A 25899-nucleotide genomic window follows, 5' to 3' on the forward strand; every position below is an offset into this window, starting at 1 on the left:
TCTATGAAGAAAATTAGAATTGCAAATCAGTCAACACATTTTCTTTGCTTATTCTAATTTTTTGGAGGTGTAAAAGGAAGGAAGGATGGTGCTGGAAAGCTAGCTGTGATCGTCTGAAGAAAATGTCACAATATATAACTGCGCACATTTTCGAAGTCGGAGTAACTAAAGAAGCTCACTCATGTTAATGGTGATATACAGATAATCTCAATTATCCCCTCTCTAAAATTTAAAAGCAGAATAAAAAAGAAAGAAAGAAATTACCACGTGTGCATCATTTAGATACATTTAGTGTAGAGTAAACAGTAAACAACTGTTTACTGTTTACTCTACACTCCATTGGGAGCAAAGGGCCACTTACCTTTGGGTTGCTAGCCCTTCGCTCAACCCTCACATATTTACCTGCGATTGGGACTGGCATCATGTATTAAATGAAGCATTAAAATAACTGAGAATTTCAGAAGGTGCATTTCAAGGATACCCGATAATCACTTCACATTCGATAAACTAATCGATCAATGGACAAAAAAGATTAGCTCCTAATATCAAAGTCGAAGCAACAGTATATCCGTTTTCTGTACACTTCGACAACATGAAAGCTATTATCAATAAGTATACAACGATATTGTTATCACTTTATATGTTAGTCCTCTAGAGCAGTGGTTCCCAGCTTTTTTTCACTTGCGTACCCCTTGGTAGCCCATTTCCATAAATTGTACCCTTCATATTAGCAAAACGTTTCTAATTAATATAGTTGATGTTATTTCAAATTTATATCTTGTGAATATAAATAAATAGCCCTATATGGTGATTAAAAAGCAATGGAATAATAAGGGATCAGAGAGTGCATATTTATTTATATTCAAAACTCAGCAGATACATTGAATTCGAGTAAATACGTCATAGATTACATACAACTCTACATTACATTAATTAATAAATTACTTCAATTTCAATGAACTTCATTGCCTTTCAGATACCTCGCAATAACAAGCAAAACAGCGAAATAAGTAACATCAGTGCTTTCATCAACTTGAATAGCAAAGAATTTACTATTTTTCATTCTACCTATTACTGTAGACCCAAATCGTCAGACATATCCCGAATTCTTCGAGATATTGTATTGTTAGGAAGAAGGATAGTGTTCATTTTCCTCACGTGGTCTTCTCCAAGCATACACAGAACGACGCCTTTTACACAAGGAGAAATTAAATTCTCCTATAGTCATAATTCTTATCACATCTAGCAATACGATAACTAACACGATAGGAGGCTTCAAGGGCATTTTCGTTTTCTTTGTTAGCTGACGACAAGAACGATGTCAGAATATGACATGTTCGCTAGGCGGTGAAAAAATCCCATTCCTTTTTTGTATAGCTGCCATTTTTGTTTGTAAATGACGCAAGGGTAAAGAAGGTTTCATGCTACCATTGGATAACACTGTACTTTCCCACACACTACACACTGGGGCTTAGGACAGTCCTCATCTCCTATATACGAAAATCCATACTTCACAGTACTCTCTCTTTTTACCTGTTCGAAGAACTGAAGACTGTGCCTTCTCACTGTGTTAGACGTGTCCTGAAAAATTTTGGGTGATTGGTTCACCATCCACATTATGTTTAGCCTTTTTTACTGTGCCCATTTTCAACCACTGATCCATATCTGATAACGCACGAACTGAAAATATAATGTAAAACTTCAAACGATGACAAAGAGAAGACGCTCTGCATCTCTTCTCTTTTTGACCCTGATTCCTGATCCTAAAAGTACAGACAACTTTCATTCATTTAAACTCATGGTGAAAGACTTGCTAACTACGCACATGGAACAAATCAACAAAAAATTTTAGGAGTATGAACAGTTCAATAACGAGACTTCTGAAGAAATGTTAGGAACCATGAGAGAAATAAAGACAAAATTAACGGTAGCGATAGAAACGCAAGAAACACTCCAGCGCGAAAATCAAGAATTGCGGAAAGAAGTAAACACACTCAAGTGTCAAATGGAGCACATGATACAAAAAGAAAGAAAAAAAAAGAACTTCGAATTGAGGGAATAACGAAAGAAAATACAGAAGACTCAAGCAACATAATGCAACTGATTGGCAGAAAAATTGTAATTCAAATCGCAACCACAGATATCACCTCAATTAACCGAGGCCCACAAAAAAAACAAAGAGAGACCGCCACCAATCATCGTTCGTTTTACCAACAGAAGTCTGAAAGACTCCATTCTTTCCGAAAGCAAGAAAACAAGGCCGACAACAACGATCCTAACTGATAAGAACCTTCAAACACCAATCTATATAACGAAACACTGGACTCCATACTTCAAAAATCTTTTATATCAAGCGAGGAAGACAAAAACAGAGAAAAACTACATGTTCCTGTAGGCTAAGAATTCACAGATATTTAAGAGAAAGAATGCAACACTCGAATATACATATTTACAAGTGAATCCGATCTGCACAGTCTACCAACATAAAACACTAACTTTTCGCATCCTTAAGAACAAAATTAGAAATCACTTAAAAACTCTGTAACGGAGATCTCAAACATAGGCGAACATATTTGTTCATTAACGATATAGGGAAGAAACTGAGAGGAACTGTGCATTTGCTTGTGGATAATGCAAAGTTGGGTAAAGCAATAGTGAATGCTCAGGATGTCAAAATTTTGCAGAATGATTTTGATAGTTTAGAGGACTTGGCTAAAGTGAATGGGCGTCAATTTAATTTGGAAAAATGTGAGGTTTTGCATTTTGGGGTGAAAGGATTAGCAGCAGTATATCACACTGGTGAAACTGTACTCCAGGAGATTAACAAGGCCAGGGATTTGGGAGTGTAGGTGGACAGGGAGTTGAGGTTTAGGGGACACATCGCAAAAGTGGCAAAATGAGCTCATCAAATCACTTTGTTGCTGAAAGACACTTTAATGAGCAGAGACAAACAGGTTATTGTTCCTCTGTATCGAGCCTTGATAGGATCCCATCTAGACTACTGTGCACAGATATGGGTGCCAGGGTTTCTTCTTGATGGGGAGGAGGTGGAGAGGATCCAGAGACGAGTGACCAACATGATAGCAGGACTATGGAATGAACCTTATGAGAACAGGTTGAAGATTAGTGGGTTGCAGAAATTAGCTGATAGCCGGAAAAGGGGTGATATAATTGAGACATTCAAATTACTTAAGGTAATGGGAGAACTAGGGGCCATCCATGGAAGCTTGGTAAGAGTGTGGTTAGCAAGGGTGTAAGAGCAAGGTTTTGTACTTGGAGAGTGGTAAATGAGTGGAATAAGCTACCAGAGTCTGTTTTGGGGTCATGACTGTAAATGAGTTCAAGGTGAAGTATGATAGATACTGTGTAAATGTTGAATAGTTGTTCTTGACATGATGTTGGGCCTCCCTCGATGAGTCTAAGGACTCCTTGGAGTTGCGCGTAATAATAATAATAATAATAATAATAATAATATTTTTTTATTATTTTAATTTATTTTATTGATCTGCTAAAATATTTACACATACAAGAAACATCTTGAGTGGCATTGCAACTTATAATTTTACAGAATTCAGCACAAAGTACTACTTTTCTACATTGGATTTCAATTAAAAATTTTAATAATACTTTTTTGCCTTTATATTATGTATTTACAACACATGTTCTTCTAATATTTACAATAAAGATTATACAGAATTTTTGAATATAGAATATACATAATAATAATAATAATAATAATAATAATAATAATAATTTATTTATTTATTTATTTTATTTATTTATTTATTTATTTTATGTCTCAGATAAATTGCATACAAGATGCTGTAATAATTATATATATATATATAATATTTATAACACATTACAATTGTGAATAACAGATACTTGCAATTAATAATTTTCTTCCTCAAAGCTTAACAGAGCTTATCTGAGGAAGATAATAGATGATAGAGTGGTGGTTTCATGGTTATGTTCCTATACTGGTCACAAGCCAGGTGTTGATTTTACTGTTTGTTGGTATGTGCTTGGAAGACTTCGACTGCTATTACGGTTTTGTATGTGCATGTGTGGGGGGTGGGGAGAAACAGGAATTGCTCTAATTTTCATTCTCGCAATAATATTTATATGGCGCCTGTTTCAGCTCTCTCTATGTTCCTAGGTTTCTGTTGTCGTACGGCAGTTTGTTTATCATTCAGGTACGTAGAAGTTTCTGGTGGCTTTTCCGTTGTGATGGTTGTACTTATATGTTATGTAGTTTATTGACTGTGGTCTTGTTATTTGATATGTTGTTCTGGTTACTCTATATGTTGGGCTGTAGTAATGTTTTAACATGACTGTGTAGTGGCATAAGTGTTTCACCTTAAATATTTTGTGTTTAAGGTGAAACACTCTGGGTTGTTCCCAGAATATCAGTTTTACCATTTTATATTGCAACCATTGTAGCCTGTTAAGTCTGTAGTCTGTACAGAATGCGTATGATGTGATTGCATATCTTAAAATGTTTTCACATAATGCTTTATGCATTAGTATTTTTATGTGGGTTGGGGCAATGTCTTTTAATCTGTATAATTTGCTTGCTATTATCCTAAGCTTGGTATGTAGGTAGTTTGTATGGCTATTCCAACTTTGATCAGCATCGAAGTGAAGTCCGAGATAGTGTGTTGTTTTCACCTGTGTGATGATTGTGATTTCAGGTTCTGCGCTTTGTGTATAGGAGGATGAATGTTGGATAGTGAGATATTTAGTTTCTATGGGCAGGGTTTGGGGGTTTTTGAATACCATTAGCTTTGTTTTTCCTGGGTTTGTATATATGTCGTTTTCGGTTAACCAGTTAGTGATTTGGTTGATGTCGTGTTGCATATTTGTGTAAGCGATATTTGCATCGTTGTGAATGGATATTATGGCCGTGTCGTCTGCGTACTGGAAGATTTTACTTTTTAGGGGGAGTTGGCTTATGCCGTGTGTGTATATGTTAAATAGAATGGGAGATAGGACAGCTCCTTGCGGTACTCCACAGGTTACATGTACCTCTTTGCTGTATGCTGATCCTATACGTGTGGTGTGCTTTCTGTTTTTCGTGTATAACCACTGGAGTAGACGACCTCCAATTCCAATATGGGTTTAAACCACTGGAGTAGACGACCTCCAATTCCAATATGGGTTTGTTTCGTTAACAAGGTTTTGTGTGTTAGTGTGTCAAATGCTTTTGTTAGGTCAATGAATACCACTAATGTTATTCTGTTTTTACCCAATGCAGCGTTTATTAGATCTGTGAAATCTTCCAGGAGTGTTGCTGTTCCTTTATTTTTTTGAAAGCCATATTGTGTTTTGGGTATGATTTGAAATTTTTCAACGTATGTGGAGAGTTTCTGATGCACGATGCGCTCCATGATTTGGTTGATTACACACAGCGTGGCGATGGGTCTGTAATTACTTATAATGTTTCTTTTTCCCTGTTTGTGTATGGGTGTGATTAATGCAGTCTCCAGTGTTTCAGGTATGAGTCCCGTTTCGAATATTTTATTTAACAGTTTTTGTATAACTGGAAGTAGGTTGGTTGAGTGTTTCTTGATGTCTTTTGGTCTGATTCCGTCTATTCCCGGTCCTTTGTTAGGGTTAATTTGTTGAATTGCCAGTGATAGTTCTTCTTTTGTTACTGTGGAGAACCACATCGACTGGGTTGCTCGTGGGCCTAGTGGAGAATGTTCGTTTGTGTGAGGAAGGGTTGTTTCTTGTAGCTTTTGGACAGAGTTCACGAAGTGCTGATTAAAGTTGTTTGCCAACTGTTTAAGGGATTTGGGGTCGCAGGCAAAGCTGTGTTTTATTGTTTCTGTGGCAGTGGTTCTGTGTATATTGTCCAGCATTTCATTAATGAGGTGCCAGGTTTCCTTTATGTCATTCTGAGCTGTTGTTAATTTGTTGCTGTAATAGTTTCTTTTTGCCGTTCTAATCTGGGTTGTTAGGCGATTCCTTTTTCTTTTCTATTCAGCTTTTAACGCGATATTGTTCGGCGACTTCTTAAGTTGTTTCCATAGGGCATCTTTTCTTTGTATGTCTGTTAGTATGTTGTCTGTTATCCATGAATTTTGTTTCGTTTGGGGGCGTGTTTTTATTTTTGTTAATGCTTTGTTATATATTTTGTTAAATGCAATTTTAAGATTATTATAGACAGCTTCAGCAGCGTCTAAAGATGCTATCTGCATTCAGTCTGTTTTTCTGATTTCATCGTTTACTATTGTTTCGTTTAGAATGCTATAATACTGTTTTGTAGTCTCAGTGATTTTTATGGGTTCTGGTTCAGTGTATAACTGTAACGCTGTGAAATAATGGTCTGCCAGTTTGCATGTTATGATGGCTGCTGTGTGGCTGTTTGGAGGGGCCCTTATATTTATATGATCAATGCAGGATGAGGTTGTTGTGTTTCCGACTATCTCTTCTCGTGTATACTAGTGTATGGATGGGGTTATATTATATGCCGATAATAGGTCTAGGTATTGTTCTGTGTTGTTATTTATGTTACTAATGTTTATATTAATGTCACTAATGTTTATATTAATGTCTCCTATTATTATCAAGTATTCTGAGATGCCTACTTCCGTGGCTGAAAGCCATCTGTTTAGTTCTTCTAGGAATTTTGTTGTGCTTAAGTTGGGTGGTATGTATATTGCGTTTAATATCAGGGTGTTTTCTTGTTTGATGTTTTTAATTTCGATGAATATCTTTTCTGCGTATTCTAATGTATAGTTTATTTCTGTTACTTCTAGTTTATGTTTGGTAAATATTATTATACCACTGCATCGTTTTGTTTGTCTCCAGTGTTTGTGTTGTTGGAAGTGTGGCATTTGGTAGGTGGGTGCCTCTTCGTTGGTCGTAGATACTTCAGTCAGTAATAAAATGTCTATTTCGTCTATATCTTCCTTCAGATAAGCTTGCAGGATCAGCCAGTATTTTTGAATGCTTCTGATGTTGATGTGGAGAATACAGTCCTTTTTTGGAGATTGTCACGTGTTTCCATTCTGTTATTGATTTCAGAATGTCAATTATCATGTTCCGGGGTGATTACGTCTGCTTGATGGTCTGCATTCATGTTGGTTGATGTGCTGTTCCTTCTTTACGAGTTGTCAATATTCCTTTCAATGTGGCAGCCTGTTGAGGTCGTCTACGGATTTTATTTCGATTGGTTTTACGTCTTTTGTCTTTCTAAGGAATATTGTGCTGTCTATTATCCATATAAACTGGTAGTTGTTTTCTGTTTTTACTTTCCTTGCTTGGTAGAATATTTTCTGATAATATGGCGTTAGGTATTCGGACAAGTATATTGGGGTATTGTTGTGGTTTCCTTTCAGATCCTTGACTACTGCGTTTTTAATCCTGCTAGCTTTTATAAGTGTAGTTTTTGTTGGGCTGTTGGTGAGTCGCACTACGACGGTAGAAGGACGGGTATTATTTTCTCTTTTCCTTTTCTGTGGTAACAGATGCACTGACTAGATGTCTCTTGATTCAATGGAGAGCCAATTTTTTGGCTTAGTTGTATTACGGTGTCTCTTAGATGTTCCGTAGCTATTTCTGGGAGACCATTTATGAGGAAAGCATTTTTGTGCTGCTGTTGGTTTGAGAGTTCGTACTGTTGCTTTAAAGAGTTTAGTTCTTTCCGTAGTTCCGTTGTTCTTTAATTAAATTATGCTGTCTTTCCGTTAGCTCTTTAACGCAGTTTTTAATTTCTCTAACGGTCTGTAATACACCTTCTACCGAGTTATTATTAAATTTAATAAATTCCTCATATTGGTTGAATTTTTCTGTAATTAGTGCGGTATGTTTTTTAAATAGTTCTCCAACAAAATCGATTAAACAGTCTTTTAGGTTTAGGTTTGTAATCTATTTTCAAGTAATGCATTTAAAGTTGGCTCACCTGGGTTTCCGTTGTTGTTTTCTTTGTTTTTAACTCCCTCTGTTGTTGATAGCTGTTTACTGCCTGCGGTTGTTTTCTGCATGTGCTGTTTTTCCGCCTGCGGTCGAAGGCGATATTCCTTTGTTGTCTCTGCAATGGGGACACTTCCACTCGTCACGATTCTTGTTTGATTTTCGCTGCCAAGTAGCCTCAGACAATCCTGAACATAGAAAACGCATGTTTCTCTGGCAGTTCCTACATGTTACGTGGTTTTCTTCCCCCGTTAAGTCTTCTTGGCATTTGTAGCACTTCATATTTCTTGTTTGACGATCTTGCTGTAATTTCTAATATGGCGACTTCCTTTGTTCTCTTCTCGTGTAGTTGACCAACATATACTTCGAACTTTGAATACTTATATTTTACTTATTACTTAACAGATACTTACAGTTTTTACATCGATATGTTCGTATTGAAGAACGGAGTTCACTGATGTACTTTAAATTTTAATTCACAAGAAAAGATCTACTTTGCAACTTAAAATATGGGAGCATCAAAATAGCATGCTAGCGACTGGTTGCTGCTAAAGCGCCCTCTAGTTTCTGATTTCTGAATAATAGTAATAATAATAATAATAATAATAATAATAACATAAAATAACAACAATAATAATAATAATTACAATTTTTTTGCAATTTTGATACGTATTTTAAAAAAAGATCCCAAATAGATCCCAAATCATTCATGTGATATATGTGCTGTTGTTTTGAGTGAAGCTGGTTACCTTAGCAAGTAAAAATTTCTGTAACTCAGATGATGAGACTTCATCGGACCGAAACAACTGAAAGCGATCAAGTAACAGTAAAGGTAACCGATTAGGAATCTTCTAGTAGCCACGTGGAATATGAGAAGCATAACAACAAAGGAATTAGAATTAATAAAACAACTAAAAAATTAATATAGCCGTTATAACAAAAACAAAAAACAGATATTGGCGGTTTTACTGTGCTGTACAGTGGAGTGGACTAACACATCAGAGCTTCTAGTGGTGTGGCCACTTTAACCGATGACAAATGGAAAAATATAATAAGGAAACACAATTTTGTAAATGATCGGATTATAACAGTTAAATTAAAAACAAATGCAATCTACTTACATATCATAAGAGTATATACTCATCAAGAAGGAATGTAGTTGAACAATTTTATTAGGGACTATAAAAACAGTTTAACAAATGTAATAAAATGACTCTGTATTATTAAAAGGAGATCTCAATGATAGAATTGTAAGTAATCCAATCCAAAATGTCTTAGGAAGTCTCAATGGAGAAATTTGCATGAATAACAATGGTGAAGAACTATTAGACTTCTGCACTTTCAATAATTTTAAAATAACCAATACTTCTACTTTTTTTATCCAAGAAATAATATAAATAAATATACTTGTAATGCCAGAGAAACAAGATCTATAATCGATTATATCATTACTAATCAGAAACTCGCTCCACGTGTGTGATGCACGTGTTTACAGAGAAGTGAATTTTTTTTTAGATTATTATTTAGTAGTGTCTAAAATAGAAATACTATCAAAATTGAGAAAGGAAGTAAGTGATGATCAGGTATAGAACAAGAAACAGAATATTATACAAAGTATATCTATTAGAAGAAGAAAGAACTACAATGCTGTATCAAACACAATAACCTAAAAAAGCCCAAATCTGGGAAGATATGGAAGAAGAAGAAGAATGGAAACTTTAATAAAAACCATCCATAAAGCAGCTCTGAAGTACTTGGAAAAGGAAAAAATATTTAAAAAAAGAACATTACAAATCTGGAACACACACATAAAAAATGCAATAAACGAAAATTAAATTGCATACAAATTACTCATTTAAAAAATACCAAGGAAACAGAAAACATATACAAAAACCAAAAGAAATATAGCTAAAACATAGTACAAAAAGTTCTCGAAGATTCTTAAGACAAGATTTATTAATAAAAAAAAATAAGACATACATGGAAGACAAAATATAGCATACAAAATATTAAGGAAATTAAACAACGAAGAAAGAAATACAGCACAAATTAACATAATACAAGAGAAACAATGGATAGAACATCATACAAATATATGGTATGACCCAAATTTAATAACAGAAAATAACGTGATGAAATCAGTACTGAACCAAAACAACTAGATGAACTAAAAGATGCAATAAAGGCATCACAAAATAGAAAATCAGTCATATTAGATGGAATAAATACAGAGGTTTCGAAATATGGCGAAGAATATTTACATCACAGATTCTTAAAATTAATGAATAACCGTTGGAGGAAAGGTGAGGTTTCACCAGATTGTTTAAGTGTGAGGGTTATATCTATATTTAAGAACAGAAACAGAGATGATTGTGGAAATTACAGAGGAATAAGTTTATTAAATACAGGTAACAAATTTTACAGGAAAATCTTGAATAAAATACTTCGACAAATTGCAACAATCTACTCTCAGAAAAGCAAAATTACTTCAGGACTTGGAAGATCGTGTACAGACAATATTTATGTGTTAAAACAAATTATAAAAAAAGTTGAGAATTTAATTTAGAAACTCACATGTAGATTACGAGAAAGCTTTTGATAAAATACACAGAGAAAAACTATGGAATGCAATGAAAAGGCAAAGGATATCTACATTTGATACTAGCCATACAAGTTTATATAAAGATACAAAAATACAGTTACAGTTAGATAATACATACATTAACAGAAGAGACTGAAATATATCAGGGTGTCAGACAGGGGTGTAGCTTATCTCCAACTCTATTCAATATATATATATATATATTGATGAAATTATTAAAATATGAAAAACAACAAACAATAAAACAAACCGTCCAATTAACCAGAAGAACTGTTATCAATGCAATGCTGCATGCAGATGATCAGATTATATTAAAAGACTATAAAGTTGACCTTCAAAACTCAGTTTATGAATCAAACAAAATAAGCCAACCACACAATTTAAAAATTTCACAACAGAAAACAAAAATCACAGCATTTAAAGTCGGGATCGTGTTAGGTCAAAAATAGTTATAGAAAATAAAATAATAGAGTAGATGACAGAGCTCAGTTATATGCATAATAACATACCTAAAAGATGAAGATATAGGAAACAAAATAAAGAAATTTCAGACAGTCTGTCGAAAAATTAAAAGAACACTGAATAAAAAACAAGAGGAGAAACTAAAATTCAAGCTGAACAGATGAGATTTTTAAGAGCAATAAATTGATGCACAAAACTGGATCATATAAGAAACGAAGGTATCAAAAAGGAACTAGATATTTATGAAGTAAATAAAAAGATCAAGAAATGGAAAGAACAATTATTTAGGATCGAAAGATATAGTCTACCAAAGAGGTGGATAGATATAGACCAAAGGGAAAGAGTGAAAGAGAGAGAGAGAGAGAGACCAGCGATAAGATGGAAAGACCAGTGAAGGCAGAACAGGCAAATGCGTAATCCTAGAACAAAAGAAGTAGTGCTGTTGTCTTCATTCGAAGAGAATGTGCAGTGTTCTTTCTACGAAAGTGTAACATGCACTTAATAACTCGCTATCAGAGATGCTAGTGAAAGTCTTCCAAGTAATTAAGATAACTGTCAAAGATTTATGCCCACTTCGATACGAATCACCATTTCTACAACAATATCTATTCTTCCGTAGCCGTTTTTCACTTATTTTTCATTGTGAAATTATTTTTGTTAGGGACCATTATTTCTTTTTTAAACGCATACCTAAAACTAAAAATTATTTCAATATAATCATAATTGAAATTGTGATTATATTGAATCACAAAATAATCATTTTGTGATTATAGCATTGATAGCATTGAAATTTGCTATAATTTGCGAAAAAAGCCCTTATTGGTACACAAGTTTTTAAGTTTTATATTATCAATTTTTTTCAAACTGGTTGCTTGGACCTATATTAAAAAACCTCACGAAACAACTCTGAACGAGACTATAGTTCTCATAACGAGTAGTTTAATGCTTACTTATTTCACATTCTACTAAGGAATATTCTTAATTTACTTCATTTGGAATGGTATAAGAAATGACAATATCGCCTTTTTCGGATGTTTTACCAAGACAATATTATCGCAACAGAAAATTTCGTAGCAGGACACTCAGTGTGCGATAATGACAACCACAGCTGCAGATTTCAAATTGATACATAAAAAAGGGATGTGATGCAACATTGCTTTCATAGGATGTCGCCATCAATCTTGTGTTACACGGAGTGACGCCACTCAAGAGGGCGCGCAAACGCTCTAGGTGTTCCATGTGCAAAAGATAGCAATACAGCTATCTCGAGTGGGACCGTACCTACCTGATATATCATTTGGTGGCAGGAATTGCTAACTCTTCAGAGCAACTCGTGACACACGACAGGCAGTTGGACGACACCCTTCGCAATGGAGATATTCGAAATTAGCATTCCAAACTGGCTTTTATATGCCGTGGTGGTTCAGCTGGTGACTCTGATTGCGTCATACTTGTAAGTAAAAGCTTCCTGTTTTACAGTTTGATTCTCTTTGTTAATATAACGAAAAGTGGATGTTAGTTTAATAAAAAAAAAAAAAGTAACTGTCAGCGGCATCTGTAATTGCTGTAAATTTCCAGAAACATAATAGAAATATGAAATAATAATAATAAATAAATTATGTCTAATATTTATAATCCACGATATCTACCGCTTTCCACAAAATAAAATAAATAACGATTATGAAAATACGTAAAGATGAAAATCGGAATTTTGAAAGCTACAGATTAATAGGATTTCTATTCAGAAAACTATAATTAATTTAGTAAATACTATACATATTAATAAAAAACCATGATATCATTTCGAAAGAAGCAATATTTAACATCTCTCGTGGTTTCACATCAACCAGTAATTCAGATCTTTGAACATGTTCGCTAAATGTCCCAGTATCGACCTGTGGTGGTGGCGGTGGGAAATATAATATTGAATTTATTTCTATTGTAAATTCAACACTATATAAATCGATCATTTTAAGTATATATATATATATAAACAATTTTTTTTCTTCAGGAATTACCAGTAAAATCTGAGGAGAAAAGTTTTTAGAATTTTTTCCTTTTTTTCATTTCATCTGAACCATTTTAATAGCAAAATTGTACAAAACAAATTTAAGTCTTCAATTTATGGTAAAAAAAAATCTATTCAAAGTAGTGTGAATATTAAGATGTTATTATATAGAAGAATGAATTCACGAACCTAATTTCACCTTTTTATGATTATCTTCAACCGCTGCCTCACTTCTTCTTCTTCTTCTCCTCCATCTCCTTCTCTTCCTTACCCTCTTCGTGCTCCTTAACACATGCACAAAGTACGGCATTCAACTAAATAACTAGCCAATATAGCTGCTGGTCCCCTGAGAATCACACCTCAGAGGAAACACATCTAAATTTTAGTGGAGTAAAATGAAGAACATGTTTCTTTCCTCTGGAGATGACAATCAGCCTATCTCAGTTAGTGTAAAATACACTGTGGTTATACACAGGGTTTCGAATACCGAATAGGAAAAAACATTTCATGAAGGTATCTTCATTTGAAATTAAACGTCTGGAGCCGACAAAGACTTTCCTTTCGGAAATCATTTTTTTATTTAAGTTAAGGGATATGAAACAATATGGGATAAATCCCATATTGCTTCATGGCAGAAATAAGAAGCTCAAAGAGTTTCATGCCGAATATAGAAACTATATACAGTTCGGAGAGTCCAAGCGTAAACAAATACCTGGATAGTGCAGCAACTTATCCATTAAGGTAGTGCAAGCTGAGACAACTCATAGCAAGGGTGGAGCAAGCTCCGATCACTATTCTTGGTATTTACCCATAATGTGAAACCCAGCTCTTAGGAGCTGTATAACTGTTCTACATTATGAGAGAAGGTCACTACCCAGACCGGTTTCAACTTTAATTGAGGTCTCATCAGTGAGTAGGTAGACCCAGTAATACCAAGTTTGTAGCGAACAGAACTTACATACCCTACAATGAGAATATCCCTTAACATAAGCTAATATCCCTTAACTTAAATAAGTTCATGTCGCCAAATTGAAGTCTTTGGCTCTTCATATAATTAATCTTTTTTTTTTATCCTACAAAACAGCAAACCTGTTAGAGAAACCTACGAAATTTAAACATAACACAACTGCTTCGACCGTAATTCCAAACATACATCAACCATAGCCCCTGAAGTCACCTGTAAAAGTTGCATCGTTTAACCAATGTATAGATTTTATTCCTAGACTGTCTTACTTACGTCATCTCTAAAAAATAATGGATATCTCACTAAAACAAAATCTTATATACAAACGAGTGAGTCAAGTACTGAGATAGCAGAAAATCCACAATTAAGAACAGTTACATGGTTGACGTTAAACTTTTACTTGTTCAGAGTGCAAAATTCAGAATAAAATTCGAACAGTATCATATAATAGAAACAACATTCCAATAGACATTAAAAATAACATTAAAAATTTTCATTTTTTCGCTGAATAATCGAATTTTCTATAGTAATAAACACACAAGTGTCAAATGATGTATAATTTGAATTAAAATTGATTTATCTACTAAGATTTCATTTTCTTATTTTATTTCAGTTATCTTACCAAGACCCATAACTATTGGCAATCAAGAGGTATTCCATGTTTGAAACCATATCCACTAGTTGGGACATTACTTCAAATATTTCGAAAGGTAAAATGCGTCATGTTTTCACGAAAAGTCTTAATGTTTTAAGATTAACGTTGCAGCTCATAGTGATTAAAGAAAAAATAATTAAGTTTATAAACTGATAAAATTTTGATTGAAAAATTGACTGATTTAATCTTGATGAAGCAAGCAAATGTCGATAAAGAATATGACAATAACGATATTCATGCTGAAAAACAGTAATTGAATGAGATACAAGATTTGAGGTTGAAATGATAAAGAACCCACAGATATGCACCTGCTGTATATGCTGTTATTATTATGAGTTTTATGGGAGGGGAAGCACATTAATTAGAGCTGACTGGCTCTAATCAATTAAAATTAATTCCTCGAAAACTATTAAGTAGGTCAGTTGGAATTAATGTGCTGCTTTCACTGAATTAATTCTCTAAAAAGATGTCTCAGATGAATCACGTGCTGAATAACACTGAATATTCAGATTTCGAAGTCTCTTGAAGTGAAGTGATTGATGTTTTAGAACTAATTAGTAGGAAAATTCAGCGATAAACTTCCGTATTGATTGAACAGTTTATCTGTTTTGAATCAGAAAATGAATAGTTGTTAGTATAGCAATGTAGAGGTAAGTCACATTACGTAATTTAAATATTTGAGACGACTGGTTGAAATCAAAACCTTATTTCCATTTTCTAGATAGAAGAGAGAATTAATAGGACAACTAAATATTGAGTTTGAAATAGTTTTACAGTATAATTTTTTAATCCTCTTTTCCTCTTTGGCGTGGTAAATTAATATGAATATTATTTAGCTCCATATGAAGTAAATCTCGTAATATCCTCATTAATATTATTATTGAAGTGATATTTCATAAAATGATATCAAGTTTGATATTACGCTATCACGTAGTTATCATAATACCTTATTATCATGATGTCTTATAGTTTTGATATCATACAGGTTGATTGATCTCTCTGATATCATATTGAGTTTCATGTTAAACTTCATGGCATTAAACTTTGAAAGATAAATAATCGTCATAAAAATCTGGTAAGCCTGGGCTCCCAAAGCGCCATCTAGTAATGATGACGATCACAGGTAACAAACGTGACTTCAATGAAGTAAAAATATTAGCTTTATTTAATGCGATGAAGAGAAGGATATCAACTTCAGTGCAATCAAAATACTGTCCTATCGTATTTCACTCAGAAAGATCGGACGGCACCTTCCCTCATCTTTCATAATCCAATTTCCTCTCTCTGCTCGTAGTACTATTCTCTTCTTAGAATGACTCTCACTTCCAACATTTCGTAGCATGAGTAGATCAGGTTCACAGCCTCCTGCTCCTCCGAAAAAAACTAACAACCCTTTTCTTCTCCCCATATTACTTCTCCTCAGTACAACTTCTAACACTATCCAATTGCAAATCCATCCTGTCCTCGAATCAAATTTCGGGTGGATGTACCACAATCCTTCCAATAATTATTGATGCCGTTAAAAAGAAAGAAATCCGGATAACTGATGACCGTCTCTCTCTCGCTAAGAACACCCTTCAGTCAATTTTTCATACCTCTTTCTTACGGAACATCTTTCCCACGAAGTTTAGCCTACAACCTTCATTTGTTCATAAAGCTCTTCTTTCGTCTTTCTCTTACACAAGTATGCTCCGCAAAAGGTTTCGCACCCTTTTTCTATGGGAGTGATGAAGTCTTGTATTTTCAATTCTACTAAATAAGATTGTAAACCTACAATGCATTCGTATCGGAATAGGCTAAGAATTAAAAAATGCGGCATTCCTATCCTAATGACCAAACATGGATCTTTTTGGACAAACCTCTGACTTCCCCTATTAAGATTTTGGACTTACGCGAGAAATTCATTTACCGCCTGGATCGCAGTGTTATTAGAATCGATGTCTTGTGTGTTCTATGTATTTGATGAATTCACCTGAATAATATTTTCATGTTTTCCTCTCCGTAGTCATTTGCTTTTTACCGTACGATCTCGTTATGTTGTAACTTTATATTCTTCCTTGAAAATTGAGAATCTTTTTGTGGTTCCACAAAAATCATCGGTGTTTCCAGTCTGATAGCAGTTGTCTCTTTCTTCAGGATTAATATGGCTGTTGTTTAAATTTGTCGATCACGTTTGAAAATTCTAAATCTTTTTATCTGTTTACACTGGAATAAATGGACTAAATACTAAAACACTTAATTCTATCTGGTGTGATTAAAATTTTAACTATTTTGAAATAAATTTGTATCCTATTTATTATCATGAGAATAATCAACACGATTATTTATTAAAATGTCTGTTATTTTGATAATCTTGATACACTAATTATACTAAAAAATATTTTCCTTATTTTAATTTTAATTTATTATTTTTGTAGGAATTTCATATAAATCAACTGCGGTTGTACCGGAAATACGGAAAGATGTTTGGGTAAGCATATAATGTGGTTATTTAAGTCTTCGCCTTCTTTCAGGTTTCTTCACTTTTTAGCAGCTGCCTGAACTCAGATTCCGCTCCGTAGAAATCATCCAATGCCTATCCCCGAAGCCCATTTTCTGTATCGCCCTCACAATGATTCTTTTCCAAGTAGCCCTTGGCCTTCTTTTTTTCTGCCATCTAGTGGATGACCAGTTCATAATTCTCAATGAGAATCTTTTTTGCTCTCAAAATCTGGAGTTTTCCAGTTATTTCAATTACAGTGGCGCTCGTACTTCGTCCGAAGTAATCCATTCAAATTCTACTTGTCTCATGTCTAAACGAAAACGTGCATATATGACCAATAAACATGCAGGTTATTGTCTTTCATTAATTGCCGAGTTTTACAACAATATATATACAAAAAATATGTTAATGTTATCCATGAATATCTTGGGCAGTCGAAGAGTTAATATACTAAAGGTTAACCCTACCTCTACTCGCGTTTTATAAATTAAAATATCTAAGTTAATCATTCACATAATAGCTGAGATTTATGATTAGAGGATTTTATTCCTCCTTGAAGAAATTTAAAAAAATTCCTCTTTTTGACGAGGACTTCCTTTGTTCCTACTGAGCTTTCATTTGATCAAATGGTGAGGGCTCAAATGCAAGTAATTTATTTCGTTTTGAAGTCTCATTTCTCGCAAAAGGATTCGATACAACATATTTATGATTGTTTTAATTATTGAAACTTAACAAATTATTTGCTTAAAATTGTTTATTAGAGACGAACATTATGGCATATTTATGACATTTTCTGAAAAAAATGTGACTGCGGTTTCTCTAAAATGCTGCGTTAATATGTGACAGCTACGTTGGTCTTCATTAGAATGAAAAATAGAAAAATTATATATGCATATTTTTCTGAATAAGAATTGGTAGATTTGATGCTTTTCTCTGCAGTGTTTCATCATAGTGATCTTTTCCAGACAGTCATTGAGTGGTATGGGCAAGACACTTCATGTTATGAATGAGAAAATAAATTCAGAAGAGTTTATGATTACTACAAGTATCCAAAATTTCGTTTTTAACAAGGTTACTAAAATATTCCTTTTTTAGTAACCTTGCAGAAGAGAGATCTCGATACCTGCAACATGACAATGTGGTCGCGAGAGATCAGATAAAATAAATAAATCTGTTGGTGGTTTGTTTCTTGAAGGGTTTTAGGTTCTATGCGCTGATAAAGAGTGGATAGGGTACAACGGTTTCAATGTATTATGAAATTAAAGAAAGAGTTGAAAGTAGTTAAATGAGTAAGGAATTGAAGACTAAATGTATGTTGATTAGCAGGAGCACGTGGAAGAAAAACAGTTACGAAATAGAGCTTCTGTAGGAAGACGATTGTAAGGTATCAATGAAAGAACATCTATCAAGCGAGTGGATCTCTTTTGGATACAATATAACATTCTGAAGGAGGATTTTGGTGCCCCAAATGTGAGAATGACAACTTGCTATCCATTCGAAAATGGACTAAGTGTCTCTGAGAGAAACATTCGTTATCTTCTGCTGGCAGTTGGGAGTGTTTAGGAAATCTGAAATCGCTTCACTTGTCTACAAGTAGTAGTGTAATGCTGCTTATCACGATGATTATTATTTTTTTCCTGTTTCATTTTCCTTTCTTGGTGCTGCGTTTTGTAAAAATACATTCTTCTTCATCATGGTTAAATAATTGTAATGATGTTATCCCAGTTGTTTGCTACTTATCAAAATGCCTATTATTCATCATTACTTAGGAGACTTCGTTTTAAGTTACTAATAACACTGCACATTTCTGAACACTGTTTGAATTTGAATTGAGAGACAAATAAATAAAAATAAAAGAAAAACAAACGGAACATATCGCTGTTCATGAAATAATTATCCAAAGGCAGGAGAAACTGATACTTTGTACAGACGTAAGGGTACGATGAAAATTAGTCAGAAGATTAAAAAACTTATTAGGGAAAAAATGTGGGATGATGCCAATTTATTTAAATTCTTTTTCTGAATTTAATTGCATCAAAAACTTGGTCAGTTCCCAAATTTATATTTGGTATCACAACGGCACTCAAATTTGTATTGTATTTCAGAATATTTAAGGTTTCAAAGTTCTGTGTGTGGCATAACCGTTTTGTAATTTTGTTTTACAGGACATACGAAGGTAGACAGCCAGGCCTTATTCTTGCCGAACCTGAGCTCCTTAAAGATATCTTAGTCAAGGATTTTAATTTCTTCATAAACAGAAGGGTGAGTCAAAAGTAAATCAAACAGATTTTAGAATTGGTCTTAAACATCGAGTTGTAATCGAGAATGACAAACGCCCAAGTTTATAAGTTATAATTTTCCCAACTTCAATTAAATTAATACATAAGTATGAAATAACTGAAGTAAAATAATGAAATACTGGGATAAAATTAAACGAACGTGGGCCACAATGGATACTCTTTCTGTCTGTAGAATTTTGGTTTCCGCACGTTTTCCACTCCATATTTCTTAAATTCCGACTGTCACATCTTTAATAGGAATTTTACATTTTCTTAGTAACAGAAACAAGAAACTATGTTGAAATCGAGTAAGACAGAACCTTTCAAACTCTTCCATTAAATACGAAATTCTAATTATTTATTTCCTCTTTGATGCATTTGAGAAATCAAGTTTTACATTTCGATTTCTTAGCGCAGAATAATGGAATTGGAGATAGAGCACATAAAATAAGAACACAAATATTCGATACAGATCACAAATATTGATACTAGGAAGGTTGCACTATTCTTCTGCGAATCTGTATCGTAAATTTTATAATGTTCAATAGGTTAACATGCTTCCAACAACTCAAGACACACGAGTCCGTTTTCTTCATTTAAAATTAAACTAATAGAAACACTGTCAATGAAGTAAACTAAATAGAATTAATAAAACCAGACAAAATATTAAATGTGGAACAGAAATTAATTTTTTTAATCCCAGAAACACCGATCTCTCCATTATGAAAAACATACGTTTTAATAATCGAGTAACATTTCAGAAATTTCTTTTCGGAAAAGAAGGTGACAGCCATCATACAATAGCGGACAAGTTATTCGGAACGCTCATATTTAAAAAAAATGTAAATTTCATAAGACAATAAGTATAAACATTAACCTCTAACTTTATCTAATAATTTGTATCTGCTTCTATGTTCTTAGTAAGTTCACTAATTCGCTTACGGAGGGACTCTACCAACGTAGAGCAGGTTTTTCTGATTTCAACACGAACTTACACTTCTATAAGTATGTATGAGGTTTGTATTAGACTATCCTTTGTATCACAATTTAATTTTCAAAGACTCTTTTTCACTATAGCCCATAAATTTTCTATTGGGTTAATAGAAGAGTTATCCGCCCCTCGAAGCAATTGAATGTTGTGAATTTTAAAGAATACTTTCAAGTGTGGCATGGAGTGAAATTCTGTTGGAAGATGAGTTCTTTGTCTCTCTGTATCTTTGGACCACTCTTTTCTCCAATATTTTTATGAATTGGTCACTTTTCATCATACCGTCAACAGCATAAGTGATCTTGGTGTGTAAAACAACCCCAGAACAACTTTTTAGGTGAGTGTTTAGGAGCTGGTTGAAGGTGGGCGGGATAATCTTATCAGACACTCTCCTTGGACAAAGAAAAGAAATGACTCACATCTGAGTCATTTCTTTTCTTCCACTTCTCGACTGTCCAATCTTTGTACACTTTTGCCCCACTGAACTTTCATTAGCAGTTTCGTTTTTGGTCTGTGGACAGTCCTCCCTCCCTGCTCCAAACAATTGTCATGTCAGAAACATTACTCCCACTAGCTGCTAAGTTTATTTAAATCTACAGCAGACAATCTTGGATTCAATGTGCTTTTCCTAATATTGAGTAAGTCTAGTTTTCCTTTTTCGCCCATATTTTCTTTTTCTGTCAGGTGAGAAGTTGCGTGTCTTTCTAAACCTCTTTAAACTGCCATTAGCAGTATTCAAACCAACGCCACGCTCATGGATGTGTGGAGAGAATGCAGACATCCATCACTATTTTATACAAATTTTCAACGCTTTATTGGAGATGTATCCATTTTATGGCTACACAGAACGAATAAAGCAATACCAAATATAAACATTTTACATTTAAAAACGCGAAACACTATTACTAAATATTGTACAGACAATTAAAACAGAGCACTGAACCAAAATAGTGAACTAATACCAAAAATGAAAATGGTAAACCGAAATCAATATCAAAATTAGTTCTAAATTAAAACAAAAAACAATGATTTCTGTCAAATACTTGACAGAAATTCGACTTGTTCGGATTAATTTGTTCGTTACTGTAGATGAAAACGCATCTTTTGCAGATCGCGTCAATAAAGCCTTTGTATTTTATGTTTATACAAACGACACTCCTGTGAAGTCAACTTGTGCAATTACATGAGTGTTTCTCCATCAGCTATTCTAATGAGCTCTTCACCTTAAAATAATAGTCCTGAAGTTAGTAATTTGTTTTTGTTTTTGTATCACTAAAACAGCAATTTGCTATCTTCAACAGCAAGCGACTTGCAACCTAGAGCAATGAGCAGTACTATGTCAGTTCCAAGTTCTATTTTCCTCTGTGTTATTTGTTTATTTTATTATTTGTTTATCTTATAATCTTTCGTAGATAGGATTCATATTAAAAGATGCCTACTAGAATTTTAAGTCATAAATTCATCGGAAGAAAGTCGTTCGCATAAAAAAGTGTTTATGTTCAATACGCCTGCGTACTGTCTTCTATATTATGTGCTGTTATAATCAGAATATTGAAGAATAAGTTATCAATTGTAAAATAATTCAATAACTATTGTAATAATAAGTGATATTGGTTTTTAGCATTTTTCATTTGGGAATCCAGTACTAGATAAAGCGCTCACATCACAAGAAGGAGAAGAATGGAAAAGAATACGAACTATCATGAGCCCAACATTTAGCACGGGGAAGATGAAGAAGGTAATTAATGTTCTTTGTACTAAATTTTTAAAGATAACTATTTGTTTTTTATAAATAATTCACATTAAAATATCACGCAAAATCTCACTGAAATAGTCTGCTGGCAAACGAGCTCTGTGGAAATTTAAAATACTAAGATTACCAAGGAAAGACAAGTCTCATTATTGTATACAAATAATAACTCGGACATCCCTTCCGAGTAAAGGGTGTTTATATTTGAGCACTTTCATTATTAAAGAGTGATCATATAGTTTATTATTTTGCTGAGTTACGAAATAAAATGAAGCAGGATACATGCATTCGCCATCCCATTATACCATTTTCTATTTAATATGCTTAATATTCTTTTTAACATATTCTGTTTAATATGTTCCATCAGAAATTTTCATACAATGGCACTTCGTATTCATAAAATCCCTAATAGTATTTAATGCTTTGATAGGCAGTTAGCACGGTTATTCCTCTCCTATTTTGTTACGCTCTTTGATGTGCACGTTACAGTTGTGTGCCTGTATGTTTTCCGCCTGCTTTCAGAGATTTTTTTTGTTTCGATGCGAACTGAGTAACTAATCAGTAAACTAGATATGGATATAGAATAACTTCAAAATATAAATAAAAACCCATCAACATAAAACTACGGAATGAAACACGAAAAAAAGTTTAAAATCGAAAAAATAACACCTTTGTACAGAGATATGGAGATCCTGGCTCAGGTAGCAGAGTGGATAACGTCTCCGCTATGCAGTCAACAAGATATTGGTTTCAACTGTACTGCAATATGAAAGTTTCTTACAGATCTTCAGATGACGTCGAATCTCATCACCCTGTATGAGATTTTAAACTTTTATTAAGCGTCAAAAAATACTGTTTCGTTTCCACAATAGGTTATAGGTTTATCTAACCTGAGATTCAAATATCCGTCTATATGGAATGCCGTACAAAATGCAAATTCTAGTTGAACTGTTTTGTCTCAGTATACTCACAATGTTTTCCTCTCGCCAAGTGTTTCACAGCCTCCAAGGAGACAGAGAGAAAGTTGTATTGGTGATCAGCGTATACAGGTTTTCAAAATTAGAGTATGTAATGTGAAAAGCATTCAATCCTTAAGCAATAATATTTTTGTCTGTGGATTATTAAAGGACCGACCAAATTGTGTTTGCCAGGTCATCTTTAATTTGTACTATTTTTGCAAACTGCGTTTTTAGGGAAAATTCTTGAAAATATCGCAACAGCAAAATAATATGAATGAACATCATCCAGTTTAGTTGAAGTTATGACTTTTATTGTACAGCTCTCTCCTGGAAGGATAAATATCGTTTACAGCTAGGTCTAGGTCACTCGTGTTTACGAACTATATGTGAAATCATAATAACGAAAATAATAATGAATAGTTACAGGACTTTAAGGCACACGATCGGTATTTTTCAGCTTTCGTATACCTAATTTCTGGATACGATGGTTAATCGTATACCCGAATACATATTTTAGATATTTTTGTGTACACACTGCTTTATTTATTCATCTAATATGTTTTACGAAACGAAACCCGAGTTTTCTAGAGGAAATGGTTTTTCATTCTCATATTAGACCGGCTAACACACTCCGTCTAATGAAATGATTTGATAAAAGTACTTCCCGTCCTAGGCGTGAATCGAGCCTCGGTCTTTATAACCTAAGGGATTCGTTCAAACCGACTTAGCTACAGAGGCTCTTACATGTGGAATAATAACTTATAATTCTCTAACATTGTCTGTTAGCTTATCAGAAATATAAAAATTGATTCATCAGATGCTGTTCAGGACCCTCTTCTTAACCAGATCTTACCATGTCACATCATCGCCCATCTCAGAATTTCCACTCTTTCTATTTTGTATGCAAACAAATTTGAACGGCTCTGAAGACCACTTTTCATGATTAATTTGGGATATTCGAAATTCCACGATGCAGTGCCAACATTTATAAACCTTCTCAAATTCATCAACGGGAATATATATGACCTCCTTGAGTTGTCATTCTTTCTTGAGCTCCCTCAAGGAGTTTTTGTGGCAATACGACTGATTTCTGCTTCCATTATCACGCACCGTCTTCTGTACAGAGATTTCCTCATAAGTTTTCTTTCCTCTTTTTATGAAATTGTTTAAAAAATAAACATAAATAGTTTTACTAGAGGAAAGAATACGCTTGCTTGTCTTTCAGCGACTGTTACCTACTTTACAAAGAAGAAAGACAGTTACATAAATGAACGAACAATCAGCTTACAAGCGTCACTTTCTACAAGACAATAGCTTGTATTATACATTTTATAACATGAATATCAACAATGCCTTTGGTTGCAAAGACCTGGGTTCAAATACAATCTGGGACGAGAACCTTTATAAAGGGTTCTTGCTTTTTCAATTGCACGTAAATTATTCGATCTTCTATGAAGCAGCAGGTTTTTTTAAGTTTCGGAAACTAAACTTAAAGAGCATACCATATTAATAGACATATTACACAGCTCACACATCCTTATTGCTTCAATTCCAAATAACAAGGAACGCTCTTGCATACCTGGATATACCATGTCGTATCACTGATCGGCCGAACAAATAACCGATTGTTATCCTTCCTAAATAAGCCACTACAAAGGTTTAGGGCTTAGATTTTATAGATAATCACTTTCAGTTTATTTTTGAAATATGCTCAAATGATTATCCTTAAATCAAAGCATTTCGTACACCTCTGTTAATAATAATAAATAAATGGCAATTTTATGTGAGTCAAACCAAAGAATGGTTGCCAATCAATAGTACATTAGCATTAATACCATAGATGGGTGTCAGATAATCCGAAAACTGGCTTTAAAGGGCGAATACTGAAATGTATCGATTCGGATAAGCGTGCGTGATGGTCTCACACCGCGCCCGCGTGCGCGCACACACACACATATTCATGCTCACAATGAGATTTGAACCTCTAGCCATTTGGTTGTAGATCGTGTTATCTATCCATTCGGCAATCGAGACCAGGAAATGAATAATCGAATATCTAATACCATAGAATGCACGCCCACTAGACAATAGGATTCATTACTGTCTGGGGAGAATTGGATTTAGATTCAGATTAATTAGCTCTGAATGGAAGATATAAAAATCATATCTATAATAGTTTGTGTTTACGAATATTTGTAATATTTTGAGTACATTATGAACATACTTTACGCCTTTTGTAATATTACAGATTTTATTCTCTGAAGTCTACGTATTGTTATCATAACGAATACCAAGGACTTTAGTTATATTTACAAGTAAAGGTTTTACTTAAATTGCAATTTTTTTTTATTCAGATAGCCTTGATTATCAAGGAATGTACCGATACCTTAATACACAATGCTTTGGAAGCTGCAAAGAAAGGAAAGACTGTCGACTGTAAGAAGTAAGTAAAAGTATGATATCCAGTTCGTTATTTTTGACTGTGTTATGAATTCACATTATTTAACAGAATATAGTTTATGTTCTGAAACATATTATGTTAATAAAATTAGTATTCCACTGAAAAAGGCTTACTAGTATTCAAAATACTTATATGGAATTTTAGTTATGCAGGCAAAGAAATACATGACAAATAACTGAAGTTCTATAGATTATTAACAGTAATAGGTACCTATAACTCATCAATAAGCACAATCAGAGCATTCCACATTAAGCGAGAATGACCTTATAAACCCAAGGTTCTTTCTTGGGTTTCACAGTGTGAAACCTATAGAGGGGTCAAGCAGCATACTCCGAAAGTGCGCAGAGGAGACTACATTATTGCTATATC

At 33.7% G+C, this 25899-nt stretch overlaps 2 protein-coding genes across 2 annotated transcripts in view; one reads left to right on the forward strand and one right to left on the reverse strand.

The window, feature by feature from the left end:
• The window catches only part of LOC150095512 (cytochrome P450 3A8-like), a 103174-nt gene extending 102753 nt beyond the window's left edge, over nucleotides 1-421 (reverse strand). The window contains exon 1 of the mRNA XM_090410697.1: nucleotides 362-421. Coding sequence (XP_090266823.1) covers nucleotides 362-421 — 60 coding nt within the window. The remainder of the gene's footprint in view (nucleotides 1-361) is intronic.
• An 11883-nt stretch (nucleotides 422-12304) lies between these two features.
• LOC150095513 (cytochrome P450 3A8-like) overlaps nucleotides 12305-25899 on the forward strand; it is a 52111-nt gene continuing 38516 nt past the window's right edge. The window contains exons 1-6 of the mRNA XM_090410302.1: nucleotides 12305-12437; nucleotides 14570-14666; nucleotides 17029-17081; nucleotides 19259-19355; nucleotides 21982-22098; nucleotides 25424-25512. Coding sequence (XP_090266428.1) covers nucleotides 12355-12437; nucleotides 14570-14666; nucleotides 17029-17081; nucleotides 19259-19355; nucleotides 21982-22098; nucleotides 25424-25512 — 536 coding nt within the window. The 5' untranslated portion in view covers nucleotides 12305-12354. The remainder of the gene's footprint in view (nucleotides 12438-14569; nucleotides 14667-17028; nucleotides 17082-19258; nucleotides 19356-21981; nucleotides 22099-25423; nucleotides 25513-25899) is intronic.

Source organism: Typopeltis vanoorti, chromosome 20 (assembly GCF_054136105.1).
Source record: "Typopeltis vanoorti isolate ZY-2024b chromosome 20, IOZ_Tvanoo_1.0, whole genome shotgun sequence".
NCBI classification, from domain to species: Eukaryota; Metazoa; Arthropoda; class Arachnida; order Uropygi; family Thelyphonidae; genus Typopeltis; species Typopeltis vanoorti.